This window comes from Amblyraja radiata, chromosome 5 (assembly GCF_010909765.2).
Source record: "Amblyraja radiata isolate CabotCenter1 chromosome 5, sAmbRad1.1.pri, whole genome shotgun sequence".
Lineage (NCBI taxonomy): Eukaryota > Metazoa > Chordata > Chondrichthyes > Rajiformes > Rajidae > Amblyraja > Amblyraja radiata.
The window spans coordinates 28984480-29006805 of record NC_045960.1 but is presented as its reverse complement, the minus strand read 5'-3'; the positions used below and the strand labels follow the sequence as shown (position 1 = coordinate 29006805).

Below are 22326 nucleotides of genomic sequence, written 5' to 3'. Positions count from 1 at the left end.
CTTCCTGTTTTTCTGTTTCATGATTTTCGAAAAAATGCTGCCACTTACGGCTGTGATTTTTGGCCATCTTACTCAGAGTCCCCCTCCGCTGAGCAGGACAAGAGGATTTTTCCCATCGATGAAAAATAAATGAATTATTGATGTTTAGAAAATGTTGACATTCTCTCTGCTGCCCCTGCTGGTGGAAGGGGGGAGGGACTATAAAACCCAAAAGCCTTGTGCCCCACTCAGTCTCTGCAAGATGGAGAAAGCGAGAGGGTCATGTCTCTCTGAGCTGTGAATAACACTGAACACATGTCTACTCAACTGTGAATGCCCTTAATGTGGTTTAAAAATGAAAATGTGGTTGCTTTGAAAATGCTGCACTGCAAATGGTTGTTGGTGGTGGTAACTGCTTTGAAATGCTGCACTGCAAATGGTTGTTGGTGGTGGTAACTGCTTTGAAATGCTGCACTGCAAATGGTTGTTGGTGGTGGTAACTTGACAACTTCCTGTTTGCACTGTATATTAATTTTAGATAAAACGCTACCACTTACGGCTCCGATTTTTGGCCATCTAACTCAGTCCCCCTCCGCTCATCAGGTGCAGAGGATTCTTCCCATCAATGAAAAATAAAAGTGTTATTAGTGTTTAAACAAATGTTGAGAATCTCTCTCCTGTCAATCACGCCCCGTCCGGTGTGATTGACTAGCACTCCAGAAAGCCCCCACACCCTCCACTGGCCACCAATATTGAAATTGGTGGAGAGGTGGAATATTGCGTTGGGGGACCAGCTCTCCCGGGTGAACATGGGACCCAACGGGTCCCACGTAGTCTAGTATTTCACTAAAAACCGAGCTCGCAGCACAGTTCCATGTGGAGCTCCACTGGTCACAGACCTCCAGGCAGAATAATGCTGTATCTCCATAACCCTCTGTTTTCTATCAGTAAGTAAGTTCTGAATCTACACAACCAAATCACTTTGAATCCTGTGTACCATAATCTTAATGCCAAGGGGGACCGTGTCATATGCCTTAATGAGATCCACGTTAACAATGCCCACCTACCCATCCTCATCGATTACCTGCAACAAAATGACAGTGGACAACAACAGAAAGAGCAAAACAATGCAAATGCTGAAATTCTGGGAAAAAATGCTCATACCGACCCCTCTGTCCTTGGCCTCCTCCATTGCCAGTGAGGCCACATGCAATCTGGAAGAACAGCACCTCATATTCTGCTTGCATAGCTTACAACCTAATGGTATGAACAATGAATTCTCTAGCTTTAAGTAACACCCTCTCTGTTCCCCTCCTTTGTACGTTCATCTCGCATCCCAGCAGGCACGTGCCGTGAGTAATCACTCACTCACGGTAGGCAGTCAGTTGGCATTAAAAAAAAACTTAGACCGCGCATGCGCAGATTGTTCTCTCCGTAAAAATAAAAAATAAAAATAAAGACAGTAACAATTCAATTTGCCCAAGGCTTCCAAGTCTCCTTTATTCTGAATTACTGAATGGGTGGGGGGTGAAGGGTGATGGCAGGTGGAGAGATGGAGGGAAAAACGGGAGCACAGGGAAAAGTTGAATCAGTTGTCATCTTATTGAATGACAACACTTGTTCAAGGGACCAATTGGGGGGAGAGTTCCTTTCACAGCGTGTGCAGAGTCTGTGCCAGTGGTAAAGTTGCGGGGAGGGCAGGAGTGTTGAGAAAGAGGGGGTCGGGGATAATGCCAGTAACTCACTCACTCACCGCTGCCGCGGCGCTTTGGGCGCGGAGCCACCGCATTGTAGCCGGGGATAGAAGCAGCTCGGGTAGCTGCGAGCAGCCACCGGGACCCGACAGCAGAACTGGCCGCCACTTCAGCGCCTTCTGCCGGCCCGCTCACCTCTGGCAGTGCTCTCCGTCTGAACACCTCCCATCTGCCGTTCGCTCATGTCAACCGCTTCCTGCAAATCCTTAAATTCCCACAGCCGAGTAACCTCAATCATGCTGTCGGAATTTAAGAATTTGCAGGAAGCGGCTGACATGAGTGAGGCCAGCGAGCGGCAGGAGAGAGGTTTTTAGACGGAGAGTTGCCAGAGGTGAGTGGGGCCAGCAGAAGGAGCTGAGGTGGCAGCCGGTTCCGCTGTCCGGCCCGGATGCCGCTCGCAGCCACCCGAGCTGCTTCTCCCCCCCCCCCCCCCAATGGCAGAGTAGACATGATGAGCTGAGTGGCTTAATTCTGCTCCTAGAACTAATGAACATTGTCTGTCCAATCTTTCCACAGATACTGCCTGACCCGCCAAGTTCCTCCAGTACTTTGTCTTTAACTCAAGAATCCATCATCTGCAGTTTCTTGTGGCTCCAACCTATTCCCCGGTTGTATCTGCAAAATATTGTTCTAGGAAACTGTAATGGTGGAGTTTTCATTCTTGTTTTCATATTAAAGTCCCGTTCTGCTGATCATTGACCACATAGCCATCTGAAATAACACTTTGTTCCTTCTTTATCTTTTTTCTAAGTTTAGCCTTAACTAAAGTCTCTGTTCTCCACTGCTCCCAAATGTTTGTAGATAATACTAGAGCACTTGTTATATCATCAATATTTATAGAAGCGATTAAACCATGGTCATCATACAGATACAAAATGATGTCATAATGTTTATTTGATAATTTTCTAAATGAATATGAAAAATAAGAAAAATTGTTTTCAATTGGAACAATATAACTCTTACGTAAAAGGAAATGAAGGTCAAATTTTTCCATATCAGCTTTTTAAAGCAACAAAGGATGCAATCAAAGAAATTCCCAAATTTGCTGTCTCCATGCAGCAATGTGACAGTAGAAGTGGGACAGAAGCAATCTGTTTTCCCATCTTTTAAACCAACGTGGATTCATCTGGAATCAGTCAAAATAGCTGGTCTCATAAATTCAGAATTAATTTAAAAGATAGTACTTTAGCGGATAGTTAAACTGAGATCATGCATTTTAATTTGAACAATGTAAAACAACCATTTACTTTTTAAATTGTAATCTATTAAATCAAAGTGCGTTGAAATGCTCATCTGATTTAAAGCCATCCTGCAATGGCTGCAAAAAATAGAGATTAAGAGCGGCACAGTGGCGCAACCAGTACAGCTGCTACCTCACAGTGCCAGAGACCCATGTTCAAACCTGACTTTGGAGTCTCTCTATGTGGAGTTTGCATGTTCTCCCTGCGACCGCATGGGTTTCCTCCTGGTGCTTCGCTTTCCTCCTACGTTCCAAAGACGTGCGGGTTTGTATCTTAATTGGCCTCTGTACAACTAACACAAGTGTGTACGGAGTGTATGGGAAAGTGGGATAATAGAACCATTGTGAACGGATGATCGATGGTCAGCGTGGACTCGGTGAGCTGAAGGGCCTGTTGGCATGCTGTATCTCAAAATTGAATGATTCATTTAAAAGCAGGTTAACATCTTTTAGTAGCTTGAATGGAACATGTGGAAATAACAATGAGAGTAATCAAGCCAACAGGGACTTGTTCTTGAAACGACTTTCAAACAAAAGTAAAGGCATCACTTCCTAAACATTCACAGTCAACGCTTTCTCAAACCATCAACAAATTGAAATGCAGTTATTTCATTTTACTCAGTGCTTTACTCATCAGCATACAATCAGCTTCAAAGTGACGTCACTTAGTCTGCAAGGTACGCTGCATCTCCTGGTTGTTAACCATTTTAATTCCTCTTTCCATCCCCAAACTGACCTTTTAGTCTTGGGCCTCCGCCATTACCAGAGTGAGGCCACACGTAAAATGGAGGAATAACACATATTCTGCTTGGGTAGTTTACAACCCAACAGTATGAACATTGAATTCTCCAATTTTAGGTAATTACATAACCCTCCTCCTCTCCCTTCTTACCCCATATACCCCTCCCTTCTTCCCCCACTTCTTCCCCACCCGCCCCCCCCCCCATGACCCACCTGTATGTGCACATTTTTCTCCTTATCCCCTTCCCTTCCACCTACGTTCCTTCCTCTAGCTTCACAATTCACAACTCTTCGATCCCTTTGTCTCAAACTCTGTCTTTTCGTATCTGCCCAAATACCTGCCTATCAAACCCCCCCTTACTTTTATCAAACCATTACCTGCCAGGATTTGTCCTGCCCCTCTACTCTTCCATCTCCCTTCCACCCCCCCCTCCCCCAAAAAAATGTGACTAAAAAAGGTCCCGACCTGAAACATCACCTATCCGTGTTCTCCATAGATCCTGCCTGACCTGCTGATTTACTCCGGCACTTTGTATCCATTTTGTAAATGGCTTGTTTCTGCTGATTTTAAATTTTCTTTTGAATATGACTAGCCAAAAATGGCAGATGAATGAAAAAGGAAACTTTAGATCAGGACTGCAAATTCATGTTGGCCAAGTCTACTTTCTCAAAAAAAGTAACCTTGGTTGCTCTTTGAAAATCCACTTCATTTTCCTTATGTCCCCTATCCACAGATGCAGTTTCTCGCATTTTTTATTTTTATTTCAAATCTCCATGAACGCAGCCATTTGTTCACCCTTACTCATTAATTATCCCATTTTGGAGAGAAGTTACCTATGAGTCCTTACCTTATATCATAGAAGCAGAAAAAAACACTTCACACCACGGGTGGCCACCATTTGGGCTATTTATCCTTCCTAGCAAATACTGGAGCTATTTAAATTATTCCAACATCCCAGCTCTCGTCCTGTAACCTTAGAGGAAACATGATTTGTTCATCCTAATTGTTAGGTTGTTATCGCATTCAGGCGACACCACACAAAGAATCTGGTGTTTTGACTGGAAAGATATGACAACCTTGATGATTGATAAGGTGTGAGGAGGTGCTAATTAATGCAATCATATCAGCTTCTCCTCTCTTGTTTACACATTCCAAAAATATCTAAATCCTTAGCTCATATTCACAGCTGCTCCTCTATTTCAGCTAACAACTATTTTTTACTAATCCTGATATTTCTTCCTCCCTTCCCTTTGCAGCACATTACAGCAGATATTTATAGAGGCTAACGGTTATATTATAAAGTGTAATGTTATTTACAGTGTATGTTTTTAAAAATTAAGCTTCTTGATATACCTGAAATCCTTGTGCCTTAATGCGAGGAGCATTCGTAGTAAGGTGGATGAATTGAATGTGCTCGTTAAGGAATATGATATAGTTGGAATTATGGAGATGTGGCTCCAGGGTGACCAAGGCTGGGAGCTAAACATGCAGGGGTATTCAATATTCAGGAAGGATAGACAGAAAGGAAGAGGAGGTGGGGTGGCATTGCTGGTTAAAGAGGAGATTAAAGCAATAGCAAGGAGAGACATTAGCTTGGATGCTGTAGAATCGGTATGGGTAGAACTGCGAAATAGCCAATGGCAGAAAACGCTTGTTGGAGTTGTGTACGAACCACCAAACAGCAGGAGGAAGGTTGGGGATAGCATCAAGCAGGAAATTAGGGATGCTAGCAGTTATCATCCTTTGGTTATCATGGGTCATTCTAATCTACATATAGATTGGGTAAACCAAATAGGTAGCAGCGCTGAGGAGGATTTCCAGGAATGTGTATCGGCTGTTTTTTTGAACCAGTATGTAGAAGAACCAACTAGACAGGCCATCCTAGACTGGGTATTGTGTAATGAGGAAGGATTAGTTGACGATCTTGTTGTGCAAGGACCCTTGGGCAACAGCGACTTAAAATAGGGTGGAATTCTACCTTAGGATGGAAAGTGACAAGGTTACTGCAGAGACTAGGGTCCTGAACTTAAAGAAAGGAGACTTTGAAGGTATGAGACAGGAATTAACTAGGATAGACTGGCAAATTATACTTAAAGGGTTGACAGTGGAGATGCAATGGCAAAGATTTAAAGACCGCATGGATGAACTCTTAAAAATTGTTCATCCCTGTCTGGCGAAAAAATAAAATGGATAAGGCGGCTCTACTGTGGCTAACGAGGGAAATCAAGGATAGTGTTGAAACCAGGGAAAAGGCATATAAATTGGCCAGGGAAGTAGCAACCCGGAGGACTGGGAGAAATTTAGAACTCAACAGAGGAGGACAAAGGGGTTAATTAAGAGGGGGGGGGGGGAAAGAGCATGAAGGAAAGCTTGCGGGGAATATAAAAATGGACTCTAAAAGCTTCTTTAGACATGTAAAAAGGAAAAGATCAGTGAAGCCAAATGTAGGTCCCTTACAGTCAGAAACAGGTTAATTTATAATGGGAAACAAAGAAATGTCAGAACAGTTAAACAAGTACTTTGGTTCTGTCTCACTAAGGAAGACACAAACAATCTCCCAGAAATACTAGGGGACCGAGGATCTAGTGGCAGGGAGTAACTGAAGGGAATCCACATTAGTCCGGAAATGGTGTTAGGTAAACTGTTGGGACTGAAGGCAGATAATTCAATTCAATTCAATAGCCCTTTATTGTCATTCAAACATGCAAGTTTTGAACGAAATCACCAGGGCCTGATGGTCTGCATCCCAGAGTACTCAAGGAGGTGGCCCTAGAAATCGTGGATGCATTGGTGATCATTTTCCAATGTTCTCTCGACTCTGGATCAGTTCCTGTGGACTGGAGGCCAATGTAACCACTTTCTAAGAAAGGAGGGAGAGAGAAAATGGGAGAATTATAGGCTAGTTAGCTTTATATCGGTAGTGGGGATGATGCTGGAGTCGATTATTAAAGATGTTATAGCAGCGCATTTGGAAAGCAGTGACAGGATCGGTCAAAGTCAGCATGGATTTATCAAGGGGAAATTTTGCTTGACTAACTTCTGGAATTTTTTTGAGGATGTAACAAGTTGAATGGACTAGTGGGGTGCCGCAAGGCTCAGTGCTGGGACCCCAGTTATTCACAATATATATTAACAATTTAACATATTAAACGTCACATCTAGTTTGTGTCGACACCAAACTGGGTGGCAGTGTGAGCTGCGATGAGGCTGCAGGGTGACTTGGATAGGTTGGGTGAGTGGGCAGATGTATGGCAGATGCAGTATAATGTGGATAAATGTGAGGTTATCCACTTTGGTGGCACGAACAGGAAGGCAGATTATTATCTGAATGGTGTCAGGTTAGGAAAAGGGGAAGTGCAACAAGACCTGGGTGTCCTAGTATATCAGTCACTGAAAGTAAGCATGCAGGTACAGCAGGCAGTGAAGAAAGCTAATGGCATGTTGCCTTACATTACGAGAGGATTTGAGTTTAGGAGCAAGGAGGTCCTACAAAAAGGAGTTTCTCCAGCATTTTTGTGTACCTGAGGTCCTACTGCAGTTGTGGTGAGACTGCACCAGGAGTATTGTGTGCAATTTTGGTCTTCTAATTTGAGGAAGGACATTATTTCTATTGAGGGAGTGCAGCGTAGATAAAATGTCATTGCCAACAAGACGCTGAGCCTGTTTCAAAGATGTACAACTCTATGACTATGAAAAAAATGCTGAATGTCTAAATCGAATGACTCATTTAAACCAGGCTGATGTGGGGTGTGATAAAATCTTATACTTTTCCCTCTGCAACTTCTTGCAGCTGTCTTCCATTTGTAATACCAAAAGAAATCCAAAGTGTAAAAATGCTACCTAGTGCATATGAAATGCCATTTAGGCAATTCAGCATGTCCAGAATAACATTCAATTACATCTTACATCTGCTGCCCTACAGCCCCAGCTTCTCAATTCTGTGCTGTTTGACTGGAGTTTGCACATTTTCCCAGTGACTAAGTGGGTTTCTTTTGAGTACTTGGATATTTTTTACGGCTGAGATATTCTTGATTGATATGGGTATCAGGGGCTATGGGGAGAAGGCAGGAGAATGGGGTTGAGAGGGGAAGATAGGTTAGCCATGATTGAATGGCAGAGTAGACTTGATGGGCCGAATGGCCTAATTTTTCTCCTATCACTTATGAACTACTCTGGTTTCCTTCCATATCTGAAAGACATGCCGGTTAGTAGATTAGTTGCCCACTATAAATTGTCTTTCCTGCGTAGATGAGTAGCAGAATCTGGGGGGATATTGGAGAGAATTGGGATTCCACCCACTCCACAGGTCTCCCCTGCCATTCAATATTGACCTGCCCCAGACTGCATCAGTTTTTAGGATTAGTATATATGGGTGCATGACGTTCAGTGTGGAATCTGTGTGTCAAGGTTTTCTTTCCATGCTGATTCAACTGTAGTTGTTCTTCAATGTTTCCAATCCTTTTGAGCATAAAAATAGAAAATGCTCAAAATACACTGTTTATACGTTTTTTATTAAAAATTGCTATTATTTGCCTGCTCCATCAATTTTTTTTGGTGCATTTCCTTCTTTTTGTTTTCCTTTTTAATTATTTAGTTGATCATGCCATTTATCAGTTGAAACATTTTTTGTTCCTGAAACCATTTTTAAATTCTCCCAGAGGTGGAGATATTATTGCAGACATCCACCCTGGAATATGCCCCAGGAGACAGCATTCCCTCAGCATTAATTTGCGGCATTTGCCTATGAGACCTTGCCGCTTTGAATGGTCTTTCAACAGTTTTTCTTGTCTTCAAGTTGACAAATTGTGAATGTCTGCATGATAAACCTCCATCTTAATCTTTGGCTATGAAACCTATTTTTTATACTTTTAAAATTGCTTAAATTCACATTGTCACCGCAAACATTGAATTTTCTGTCCCTCCCTTGCCTCATTCACATTCTGCTCCCCATGTATAACATTAAATCTTGTTTTCAACTTACCTTTAATAGATCTCATGTTTCTGTAAAACATTAATGTGGATTTTAAAGTCAGGCTGAATTGTGCAATTGTACAATTCCTCTTGAAGCTTGTTATTGGCCTCCCCTTAGTTTATATGCTGCTTCCTTGCGCTGACAAGATGGATTAATGTAGACAGGCAAAAAGGTTGGCATGAATGCGGTCGACTGAAGGGTCTGTTTCAATGCTGTATATGATTCTATGTCTCTGGCATTCGTGTCCACTGTGTGCTTTGGTTTTGTTCACCGTATGGCAAAACTGCTATTGTAACGTACTGCTATGATGCTGGGAACTCCGTGGAGCAAGAATCCGCAACTTTCTCATCAGTAAGAATTGACAACGCCACTGCCTCCTCTCTCATCAGCAGCATAATGGCATCTCAAGGCTGAATGCTCAGTCCCCATTTATACTTTCTCTACACCATAACTGTGTAGCTACACACATTTCAATTCCCATTATTAAATTCACCAATTATACCTATCTTGTTGAATGAATGAATAATGGGCAATGACAAATCAGAGAACATTGATAATTTGGTTGAATGTTGTCAGAACAACAATCTTGCTTTGAATGCTAGTAAGACCAAGAAGATGATTGTTGACTTCTGGAAGGGAAAACTGAAGGACCATGCGCTCATCTTCAAATCGGAACGGTTATGGAGAGTCAACAGCGTCAGGTTCCTGGGCATACACATCGCTCATGATCTGTTCTGGAACCAGCACATTGATGCAATTATAAAGAAGTGTCACCAAAGAATATACCTCTTCAAAGATGGCTGAAGAAATTGGTGGACATTACCAAATCCATCACTGATATTGACCTCCCCATCATCAAAGAGATCTACTGGAAGCTAACATCAAAGATCCATACTACCCTTGACATTGAGGGTGTGATTTGTTTCCATCAACTATCCACTCTGCGCAACGCTAACCATACCCTGAGCACTGAACTATGGATTTTGCACTGCTAAGGTCGCATGACATACTTTGCAATGGACTGGTTAACCGAGAATAGCAGCTAATATTGTATATTGCAGAAATGGAACCGCTGATGCTGGTTTACGAAACGATGCCACAAAATACTGGATTAACTCAGTGGGTCAGGCAGCATCCCTGGAGAACATTGATAGGTGATATATTGGGTCAAGATCCTCCAGACAGATTTTAGGTAGGGAGGAAAATAAAGCAGGGAGAGAGGAGGGGTATAACCTCCCAACTTCTATACTCAATACTCTGATAAAGGCCAATGTGCCAAGCCTGTTTGACCATCTTATCTACCTGTGATACCACTTTCACCTACTCCTAGACCCATCTGCTCTACAACACTCCCCAGAGCCTTGTCGTTCACTGTGTAAGTCCTGCCCATGTTAGTGCTCCCAAAATGCAACACCTCACATTTCTCTTTATTAAATTCCATCAACCCACTTGCCCAACCGATCAAGATCCTGCAGCAAATTTTGACAAAACATCTTCACTATCTAATAACACACACTTTTGTGTCATCTGCAAACTTGCTAATCACGCCATGTATGCTCTCATCCAAATCATTGATATACATGACAAACAGGAATAGGCCCACTCTGAAAAGCAACCTTCCATCACGCGTCTGAACGGTCTCAAACCAAAACATCAACTATTCCTTTTCTCCAGAGATGCTGCCTGACTGGCTGGGTCACACCAACATTTTGTGTCTATCTTTGGCGTATACCAGCATCAGCAGTTCCTTCCTTCTGCTTCCTTCCACGAGGCTAATTTTCTATCCATTCAGCTATCTCTCCTTGAATCCCATGGGATCTAACCTTCCAAAGCAGCCTACCACGCAGACCCTTGTTGAATGCCTAACTGAAATACATGTTAACTACCCCTAATCCGCTCTTGTCCATCTAAATACCCGAGAATACACTCTAGTAACTTTCTGACCACAGATGTTAAGCTCACTGGTCTGTAGTTCCCAGTCTATTTCCCCGCAGATCTTTTTGAAGCGGCACGACATTTTCCACCCTCCAATCTTCCAACACCTCACCTGCATTTAATGATGAGTCATAAATCACAGCCAGGGCTCCTGTAATATGTTCTCTAGCTTCCCAGTGTCCTCCGCACAATACTCTCGCCAACATCTTGCATAGTTGAAACATAACATCCCAATTCCTATGCTCAATGCCCTGACCGATGAAGGCAAGTGTGCCAAACACCTTCATCAATCTGTTTATCCGTGTCTACACTTTCAGGGAATAAAATGATTAAGTATCTATCGTATTAAGGGTCTGGCTGATTGGGTCTAGGAATATTTGTTCAGCAAGTATCTTTTGCCTGATACATTTGAAGATCAGCTGGGGACAATTGTATATCTCAACAGTATTTGAGGAGCAGCAAGTACAAGAGACAAGAAAAATCTGGGTCATCATAGTTTGCAATATTTTCTATTTCCATGGCATATGTTTTACATCTATTTGGCATTTCTACCCTCACAGCAACAAATATTTTAAATTCCCCAGTTTATATGCAATGCATATGACAAATAAAAACTCAAATCTTGGAACCCAAGTCATTTAGATTGGTATGAAGGAACAAAAGTTCTATTAGGCAAAAATATCTTGTAGGACAAAGAATGGTTTGGAAAACAGTGACAGGATCGGTCAAAGTCAGCATGGATTTATGATGGGGAAATCATGCTCGAGTAATCTTTTGTACATTTTTGAGGATGTAACAAGTAGAATGGATAAGGGAGAGCCAATGGTTGTGGTGTAACTGGACTTTCAAAAAGCCTTTGACAAGGTCCCACACAAGAGATTAGTGTGCAAAACTAGAGCACATGGTATTGGGGGATAGGGTGTTGACATGGATAGAGAACTGGTTGGCAGACAGGAAGCAGAGTAGGAATTAGCAGGTCTTTTTCAGAATGGCAGGCAGTGACTAGTGGGGTGCCGCAGGGCTCGGTGCTGGGATCCCAGTTATTTACAATATATATTAACGATTTAGACAAGGGAATTAAATGTAACATCTCCAAGTTTGCGGATGACCACCAGGGGCGCCGGGGAGATGGCTGCCCTGCCGGCAGTCTGCTCGTTTTTTCTTTCTTTTTGTTATTTTTTAGTGCGTTAAAAGTTTGTTTTAATGTTCTTTGGTTTGTTTTATGTGGGGTAAGGGGGAATGGATCGGGGGAAACTTATTTTCAAGCTCTTACCTTCCCAGAGATGTGACCAATTTTTGGATCACATTCTCCGGGCTCTGCAGCCATCGATGGAGCTGGAAGCCTCCTCGGACTATCGTGATCCCCACCGCGGGGCGCGGACTTAACATCGGAGTTGATCCCTTGCCCAGGATCGCTCCCACTGCAGAATCACCATCAAGGCTTGCAGTCTCGGGTGAGACTAGCCGGGAGCTCCAACATCGCGGAAGGCTCGACCAGTCCCGACGCGAAGTTCGATTGCCCGCTGCGGCGGAGCTGACATCCCCCCAGATGCGGGAGCTTGATCGTCTCAACGCAGAGGGACCGAACGCCGCCGGCTACGGGAGTCAAAATCATCCCTTCAATGGGGGCTCGAGGCCCACGACCGAGGAAGAACAAAAGGAAGAGACTTGAACTTTATTTCGCCTTCCATCACAGTGAGGAATGTGTAGGAGTCACTATGGTGGATGTTTATGTTAAAATGTGTTTTTTTGAGTGATCTGTTGCTATAATTGTATGACTGACCTGGCCAATGAAATTCCTCGTATGTTGCAAAACATACTTGGCGAATAAAGTGTGATTCTGATTCCACAAAGCTGGGTGGCAAAGTGAGCTGCGAGGAGGATGGTTGGTGACTTGGATAGGTTGGGTGAGTGGGCAGATGCAGCATAATATGGATAAATGTGAGGTTATCCACTTGGATGGCAAGAATAGGAAGGCAGGTTATCTGAATGGTGTCAGATTAGGAAAAGGGGAGGTGCAACGAGACATTGGTGTGCTTGTATATCAGTGAGTGCAGCGTAGATTCACCAGGTTAATTCCCAGGATGGCGGGACTGACATATGATGAAAGAATGGGTCAACTGGGCTTGTATTCACTGGAATTTAGAAGGATGAGGGAGGATCTTATAACATTATTAAAAGATTGGACAGGCTAGATGCAGGAAAATTGTTCCCAATGTTGGAGGAGTCTAGAACCAGGGATCATAGTTTAGGACTGAGATGATGAAAAACATCTTCACCCAGTTGCGAATCTGTGGAATTATCTGCCACAGAAGGCATGAGAGAGCCATGATCACATTGAATGGCAGTGCTGGCTCGAAAAGCCAAACAGCCCAATCCTGCACCAATTGTCTATTTAGCTCTTAGGGCTAAAGGAATCAAGGGATATGGGGAAAAAGCAGGAACGGGGTACTGATTTTAGATGATATTGAATTGCAGTGCTGACTCGAAGGGCCAAATGGCCTCTCCTGCACCTATTTTTCCTATGTTTCTAATGGTATATTTATATCAACCAAATGCTAGGGAAATGAAAATGTGTGTGAAATTCGATCACAGATTAATGGCAAGCAACTATCTAATATCTCTAATTTAATGCAGGTGCTGGTGTAGGTGAGGAATTAGGATCCTTGCTTCTCTTTGCAGTCCATCTTAAATAAAGGCACATTATCCAGCCTCCAGTGCTACCTCGTGCTCCTTTCATGATAGATGAAAAATCTTTGCATGCTATCCAGGCAATGATTCCCAAGTCAAGGTGAAGTGTAGATGATTGTGGCGTGGGTGGGGGTTTGGGAAGCTGGTTTACTCAAGTTGAAATGGGGTGAATGGGGGAAAGTAAAGAATGGCGATTTGTCTGTGCCACAAGCACATGTACCTTACATACTGGTATCATTACTCGGCTAGAAAATGGAAAACGCCAAAAATAAACATGACAACCGTGAGGGAGACCAATTAAATTTTATTTGTTTTGAAAATTCGCCAATTTGTAGTTATAAGAGTACAATTAAAGACTGTAGCAAATTTAAGCATGCCAGCTTTCTTTGGAAAACAACAATACTACATACCAACATACCGGTACTTCATTCTAAAGCATTATCCCTTAAAGAAACTGGTAAATAAATGACTTGAATAGGGATAAAACATTAACCAACTGATCCAGCTTTCAATTTATGTATTTGGCTACCATATACTATTTAAGTCTTACAACAAAAAAGGATTCAAATTGGTGTCAAGTTACACAAAACACTTTCCAGTGCATTACTCCCCCTTCCCCCCCCACCCCTCCTACAACCCAATGTAACAAAAGACAGCAAGATTGCAATTTAGTTTTGGTGCAGCCCACACACACACACAATGTGATCCAAAATGAACCCACAATCATTTCCAATGAGCAGTGCGAACACATTCTTGTCTCTTTTAAACCAAACCTGATTATTTAAAAAGCAAAGTGGCTGCAGGGAAGATTTAGGAAACTGTTGTGGCAACTACTTTGTTACCATTACAAAGTTACCAATTTGTGCTCAGCTGAAACATTGTTAAAACAGCTTATAACAACTCGCATCCGGAAGAACCAATGTCATGTGGGTTAACCTTTGAGAAAATTTGAAATTGTTCTTAAAATAGAGTTGTTTATTTCAAGGCCATTTTAAAAGTGAACGAAAAGAAATTAAACTAATTTATACGCTTAATGAAGACTGGAAAAGTAGATTTTTTCTTTTAAAAAAAGCTAATAATTCAGTTTTGTATGGACACAAGTAAAGCTTGTCGATCCAATGTGCATCTTGGTTCATTACATAGTCAGTCACAACAGAAGCATCCAATAATATTTGCTGAGACATTTCCACAGGGCCACAATACAAGAAAATAGAATGTTTAAGATTATGTTCCCAGAACTGAAACTGCAGGAAACTTAGATGAGCTGATACATCGTTGTTAATGTCACGATTCACCGTGTACATACAGATATGGGGCAGATCAGTGAGGGAAATTTTCAAAGAACAAAGAAAATGTATCAATAATATTCAAGAGATTATAGATTTTACATGCCCCAAGAAATCGTACACACTGAGTTACTGTGCACCAACAGACTAACTGTGGAAAATGAACTCTTCCCCTCCAGCAAGATCTTTAATTTGGTGACAAGACTAAAATTCACATTATATACTTAACACCCGTTAAGATGAAAGTGCATCTTGTTCATTGTAATATCATTCAGTAGTGCAGATAAAAGCAGTGCTTGAATCATTGACTTCTTAAACCATAGATTTTGTCAAAAATATTTCAGATTGTCAAATATTTGTATAATCACCATTTCCTGCAATGGCACAGGATATAACTTTTGCTCTAGCTTTAACTTGAGCTTTCACCTTATATATAAAATATAAAATTTAACTCAGCTCACCAACAAGACAAATTCTCATATGAAACTATAATTCCTTTTTGAAATTGAGTATATGAAAATATACAAATAATTACATGGTTTACATTAATGTACACAGTCCCACTTCATCACTAGCACCACTGGTATATGCTTATCCCAAAAACACAAGCTGAAATTTACAACAGTCTAAAATGCAGGACCTACTGCTGCTATGAAGTTGAATCTCAAATAAACACTTACCTCAGTAATTAAGCTAACCTTAAATGTCCTTGAACTATGCATTAACTTTCAGTAAAGTCTTTAAATGGACAGTCATTATTTCCCTACTCCCATCTTCAGGATAATCAGAATGTACCCCCACCCAGTGACTTGGTGGTTTAGGCAGAACACTGGGAGATGGCGGCTCACTAAACTTTGGCCCAGCGTAATTTTGATCTCCTTGAAGAGTTGTTACAGACTTCAGTCCAACTTTCTGTAATTTTAGACTTCGGTAGTGGATTCCAGGAGCAACAGATCTACCCCCATCTTTTTTGAGTACGTTGTAGCTTTCAGGAGTGGGAGTATTCTGGCTATGGTTGTTTTCATTTCTTTTTACAGATCCTTTTTTCAGCAGTAAGTTACTCTTATTTATTTTCTTGGTGGAGTTTAAGGCGTGAAAGCATTCTTCTGTTTTATTTATACAATACAAGAACTGAGTATGTGGAGCGATTGTTTCATATCTTCCCATATTCGATTTTATCACCTAAAATTTAAAAACAACATATGAAATATGCCACATTCACATAACTTTTTTTCAGTTAGGAATAATACGCATTTTCCCTCATATTGAAAACAGTCAATTTAATCTCACTGCTGCATATAAATGTCCCATTCAAAACTCGCTATTTCTGCATATGACAAGCAAGCAAATCTGAATACTATATTGAATTGGGGAAATTCTTAACAAACAAGGCACTCAGCCTATTAGCACTAATCCAGAATAAAAAACACACCATTTGCAATAATATTATTTCTGTAAGGAATAAATTGGAAAACATTGATCATATTTTAAACATGACATGGTCTGCTTCCACTATCTCAAGGGACAAGACCACCATTCTTCTGTGATTTATTTTTCCCTTGAATTCAACTCACCCAACTCATTGTATCCCCTCTCTCTATTAATCTCTAATAGAGATATAGATACATGGTACACCAATATAGGATTCTCAAATTTCAAACATCAGAGCAAGGAAGATGCAAGAGTAAAAGTACAACTAGTGTAAAGTGAGGGTCAAGCAGTTAGCGGGGGGGGGGGGGGGGGAGTTGGAGGGAGGGGGAGAGTTGGGGGAGGGGGAGAGTTGGGGGAGGGGGAGAGGGAGAGAAGAGATGGGGGGAGAGATGAGGGATCGTCTACGACCCCACACGGCGGGGGCTCCTGGGCAACCCGGGTAGACAAGGCCTCTCACCTTCCCATCCATCGCTCGCTGCTCCGCCGTCGGTGCGCTGGCGGCGACGGCTGCCGAGGGAGTCCTCGGTCCTGTCGACGTGGCTCCGGCCGCTGCCCCCCGGCAGCCCGCCTGCTGCTGCGTCCTCGGCTGTCTCTGGAGAAAGGCGACGGCGGACGAGGCGGAGCGCAGTTTGCGACCCCCCCGACCGGCGGCAGAGGCCGCTGCCTTGGCTTGTTGCTGGCGCGGAGGGCGGTGGCGAGGGTGAGGGTTACCGGCGGCCGCGGCCTTGGTTCCTCCGCTGTTGTTGCAGGTGCTGACGGGGAGAGGGACGGACGGCGAGAGGCAAGGAAACGGCAGCGGGTGCATGGCCTCTTCCCCGCCTCCAGCGCTTTGGACCGTGGGCTAAAACCCACCGAGAGGAACCGGCGAGGGGCGGCGGACATCCGCAGCCGCAGTCACCGCGCAATGCCAGGCCTCTCTGCCCCGGCCCGTGGATGGGGATGGACGGCGTCGATCTGCGACCTCCGACAGCGACAGCAAATGGCGGCCGCGTCCAAACCACCGATTGATTGTTCGCTCAGCCCCGACTCTCCTCGGCCCGCACTCCGTCGGGACAACCGGCTGCGTCTTAATCGAACACCCGGCCGGTCTGAGGGAGTTTCGTGTTTATAAATGTCTCTTGAACGGCGACTGTTGTTTAAAAACACAACGACGCCATCTTAATCGTTGTAGTCGTCAACACCTCCTCCTCCAGCGCTGCCTTCCTCGACAACAGTCGACGGCGGCGGCATCCGCCCGATGTTATAACCCTCTCGCGGCCTCCCACCAGCGGGCGGCGCTGCGCTCCGCACCACGTGATCCACTAATCGCCCACACCTTGCAACCCCACGTGACGCTCCGGCCAATGGCGGCGCTGCGCTCAGCACCAGGTGACGCACCCGCCAGGGCCGTAGCAACACACATAACGCTCCGACCAATGGCGGCGCTGTGCTCGGGGGAGGGGGGGAGGGGAGGAGGGCAACATGATCACTGTCACGTCCGGGGGGCGGGGCGTTCGGAGCCAATGACATCATCGTGAGCAAAGTGAGCCCCCGGGCCAGGGTGGTGATGAGGGGAAGAGTGTTTTGTTCTCATATGTCCCAGACAGTACAATTACCTTCTCACTTGCAGCAGCACAACAGAATATATAAACACATATATAAAGTGGAAAGTAGTTATTTTGCTACGTTTTTTATTTGAATGTGCTGTGAAATTCACCCAAACACTACGACTGCCATCGAGTTCACTCAATAGTGTTTCCCCAAGTTTATTTGTCGACGCCTTTTTGCTAACTTATTGCATTCAATGTGCTGTGAAATTCACCCAAACACTACTACGCCGACAACGACCTGCGAATTTGCTCAATAGCGTTTCCCCAAGTTTATTTGTCGACGCCTTAAAAGCTGACGGTGACAAAGAAACGTCGACGGGACTTTCCAAACAGCCCTGTTGTGGTGAAGTCAGTGGGGAGAACTTCCTGAAAGTTAAAGCCTAGTCACATCAAAACTCGGCCAAGTTGCACTGACGTTTCTTGCTTGTGATTGCATAATTTCCAGGTTTATTCAACTGGGAATATCCCAGAATTTTGGAGTTCACTTCCTGTATTTTTTCGAAATACTGAAGGCAAGGGATTTTGTTTTTTGGTACCGATTGCCAGGGCACTTAAAATGTTTTTAAATTTTATTTAGTACATTTATGAAGGGATATTGGAAATTAAGCAAGTAAAAGATAAATTTGACTTCAATATTAATCGTATAGAGGTTGAAACCCTTCTTCAGACTTGAAAAAGTCTAGGCCCAAAACGTCACCAATCCATGCTCTCTGGAGATCCTATCCTGTGTCCTTTTGTGTATTAATCAGTATCTGTGGTTCTTTGTTATTACTTCTAGAGTTTAATTGTCATATATACTGATGACAGAACAATGGGGAGAATTGTGGACACAGCCCAGACCATCACACAAACCAATCTCCCTTCTATTGAAGGTACACAAAATTGCTGGGGAAACTCAGCGGGTGCAGCAGCATCTATGGAGCGAAGGAAATAGGCGACGTTTCAGGCCGAAACCCTTCTTCAGACTGATGGGGGGTGGGGGGGGGGGGGGAGAAGGAGGGAAAAGGGGAGGAGGAGGAGGAGCCCGAGGGCGGGCGGATGGGAGGGTGGGAGGAGACAGCTAGAGGGATAAGGAAGGGGAAGAGACAGCAAGGGCTAGCAAAATTGGGAGAATTCAATGTTAATGCCATCCGGACGCAAGGTCCCCAGACGGAATATGAGGTGCTGTTCCTCCAATTTCCGCTGTTGCTCACTCTGGCAATGGAGGAGACCCAGGACAGAGAGGTCGGATTGGGAATGGGAGGGGGAGTTGAAGTGCTGAGCCACCGGGAGTTCAGGTAGGTTATTGCGGACTGAGCGGAGGTGTTCGGCGAAACGATCGCCCAACCTACGCTTAGTCTCACCGATGTAAATCAGCTGACATCTGGAGCAGCGGATGCAGTAGATGAGGTTGGAGGAGATACAGATGAACCTTTGTCGCACCTGGAATGACTGCTTGGGTCCTTGAATGGAGTCGAGGGGGGAGGTGAAGGGACAGGTGTTGCATTTCTTGCGGTTGCAACGGAAAGTGCCCGGGGAGGGGGTGGTGCGGGAGGGAAGGGAAGAATTGACGAGGGAGTTGCGGAGGGAGCGGTCTTTGCGGAAGGCAGACATGGGGGGAGATGGGAAGATGTGGCGAGTGGTGGGGTCACGTTGGAGGTGGCGGAAATGGCGGAGGATTATGTGTTGTATTTGCCGGCTGGTGGGGTGAAAGGTGAGGACCGGAGGTAGAGGTCGGGGATGGGGCCCTGGTACGTCTCGAACAAGGATTGTTCAACGTACCCGACAAAGAGGCAGGCGTAGCTGGGGCCCATGCGTGTGCCCATAGCTACGCCTTGTGTTTGGAGGAAATGGGAGGAGTCAAATGTAAAGTTGTTGAGGGTGAGGACCAACTCCGCTAAGCGGAGGAGAGTGTCAGTGGCTGGGTATAGGTTGCTCCTCTGGTCGAGGAAGAACCGGAGGGCTCCGAGGCCATCCTGGTGGGGGATGGAGGTGTAGAGTGAGAAAGTTGGAGATTTATGATCTTAACTGTGATTTTTGTATAATTCTCTCTCCTGGCCAGATAACACACACAAAATATAAACCAAAAACCTAATGAAGAAGCGGTTATCTACCTATTTGCAGATCTTTGGACTTCAGTCTGAAGGGTTCGACCCGAAACGTCACCCATTCCATTCCTCCAGAGATGCTGCCTGACCCGCTGAGTTACTCTTAAATAGCCGAACAATGGCCAGAAGCAGAATCCTGATTTCATTTAAAATGATACTGCCCTTCTATTGACTCCATTTACACCTCACGCTGCCTTGGCAGGGCCAGCAGCATTAACAAGGATGAGTCTCACCCTGGTCACTCCCTCTTCTTCCCTTTCATCAGGCAAGAGAGTGTAGAGGTGTGAAAATGCACACCTCCAGATTCAGGGACAGTTTCTTCCCAGCAGTTATCATGTAATTGAAAAGAGAGCTATAGAGCGGTTATCTATCTAATTGCAGACCTTTGGACTTCAGTCTGAAGGGTTCGACCCGAAACGTCACCCATTCCATTCCTCCAGAGATGCTGCCTGACCCGCTGAGTTACTCTTAAATAGCCGAACAATGGCCAGAAGCAGAATCCTGATTTCATTTAAAATGATACTGTTCTTCTGTCTGCATATGTAATATCATTTTTGAATTCCATTCTTCGAAATTAATGTTTCATTAGGTTTTTGGTTTATATTTTGTGTGTGTTATCTGGCCAGGAGAGAGAATTATACAAAAATCACAGTTAAGATCATAAATCTCCAACTTTCTTGATTCATGTCTGTTTACCATTACTACAACCATCTCCTTCCCACATTTTATTTTCTCACCAGCCCAATATGTATAGTTGCTTCTTGCCCTTATTCACTGAGCCTGGCTTGAGGCCAACAATGTGGGAAAGACTGGTGAAAGTTTGGAAAAGAGTGCAAGCCTTTATATAAGCACTCACATTGCCATGGCAATTGACCCAAAAGCTAGGCTAACATCTGATGAGCTTTTGACAGTACTGGGTCTGTAGTCACTGTAGAATGAGGGAAAACCTCATTAAACATACCCATAGTGAAAGGTTTAGATAGAGTGGATGTGGAGAGGACGTATCGATTAGTGGGAGAGTCTAGGACGAGAGGTCATGGTTGATGGATCATTTTAAGGCATGGATAGACTCGGAAGAAGGGTCACGACCCGAAACATCACCCATTCCATCTATCCAGAGATGCCTGCCCTGCTGAGTTACTCCAGCATTTTATGTCTATGATTTAAAGGTTATGGGAAGAAGGCAGTAGAATGGGGTTGAGAGGGATCGATCAGCCATGATTGAATGGCGGAGTAGACATGATGTGCCGAACTGCCTAATTCTGCTCCTTAGACATGAATTTAATGTTTTATTTAATATTGCTGACATATGAATAAAATAACACTGGAGTAATTGATATTGTTGAAGACTGTATTTACGGTTATCGTTCTACAGTAAATACAGAAATATATCATCATTATTCACATTTGGGATCGTGTTTAAATCGGGTTTTAAACTGGGCAGACGTATTATCATTGGCATACATTATGTGTAAAGGAATTTTGATGGGAAGTGGCTTGAAAATGTAAATATATGCAATTCTTTTGTGTATGCACTATGATTAAAATATATGTAAGGAGGAACTGCCGATGCTGGTTTAAACTGAAGAATTAAAAGGCTGGATCAGGCAGGACAGGCAGCATCTCTGGAGAGAAGGAATGGGTGACTTTTTGGGTCAAGACCCTTCTTCAGACTGGTGAACATAGACTGATTAAAACTTTAGCCTGTTTTATGGAACATATATTTAGATTTTCAGTTACTTTGTTTACCACTTTGTTACTTTCCCATTTTCGATTTAGAAATTGCCCAACCACATTGAGATCTTTTATATCCAGCAATTCGCAGAGGAATATCAAGAATGTTTTAATAGCATATGTACCGAAACGGAACAATGAAAATTTCACTTGCAGAAGCACAACATATATGTAATCATAGTATGCAGTACACACTATAATAAACAACAAAAAGTTCAAAGTATAGAAACAAATATAATGCAAAGACAGATATATCATTGACGTTAAAAGGGGAAGTAACTAACAATTATTTGGCCAAACTCACCAGTTTTTTTTTTGTAGAGTCGTTTTGTGTATTTATCTATTTTTAAAGTTTCTCTCATATTGTTGAGATCCCACGATCAGGTTTTCATAAGTTCATAGTTCACAAGTGATAGGACCAGAATGAGGCCATTCGGCCCATCAAATCTACTCCACCATTCAATCATGGTTGATCGATCTATCTTTCCCTCTTAACCCCATTATCCTGCTTTTGCCCCACAAACCCTGACAGCCGTACTACTCAAGAATCTATCTATCTCCACATCAAAAATAATTCAATGACTTGGCCTCCACAGCCTTCTGTGACAATGAATTCCACAGATTCACCACCCTCTGACTAAAGAAATTCCTCCTCATCTTTTTCCTAAAGGAACGTCCTCTAATTCTGAGGCTATGACCTCTAGTCCTGGACTCACCCACGAGTGGAAACATCCTCTCCACATTCACACTATCCAGGCCTTTCACTATTCGGTAAGGTTTTCTTTTCTGGGGGGCGCTGCCTGCAAAGAAGGCAGTGGTGGAGGCCAATTCACTGGATGATTTTCAAGAGACAGAGATGGATATAGCTCTTAGGGCTAAGGGAATG

The 22326-nt window shown here is 43.6% G+C and overlaps 1 protein-coding gene across 1 annotated transcript; it reads right to left on the bottom strand.

Annotated features, from left to right (window-relative positions):
- Window positions 1–13597: 13597 nt before the first annotated feature.
- pnrc1 (proline rich nuclear receptor coactivator 1) lies at window positions 13598–17310 on the bottom strand. Its single transcript, XM_033020854.1, has 2 exons — window positions 16488–17310; window positions 13598–15781 (listed from the first exon to the last, which is right to left on the bottom strand). Exons 1-2 carry the CDS (start codon window positions 16833–16835, stop codon window positions 15314–15316), a joined length of 816 nt encoding a protein of 271 aa, XP_032876745.1. The 5' UTR covers window positions 16836–17310; the 3' UTR covers window positions 13598–15313.
- Between the last annotated feature and the right edge of the window lie 5016 nt (window positions 17311–22326).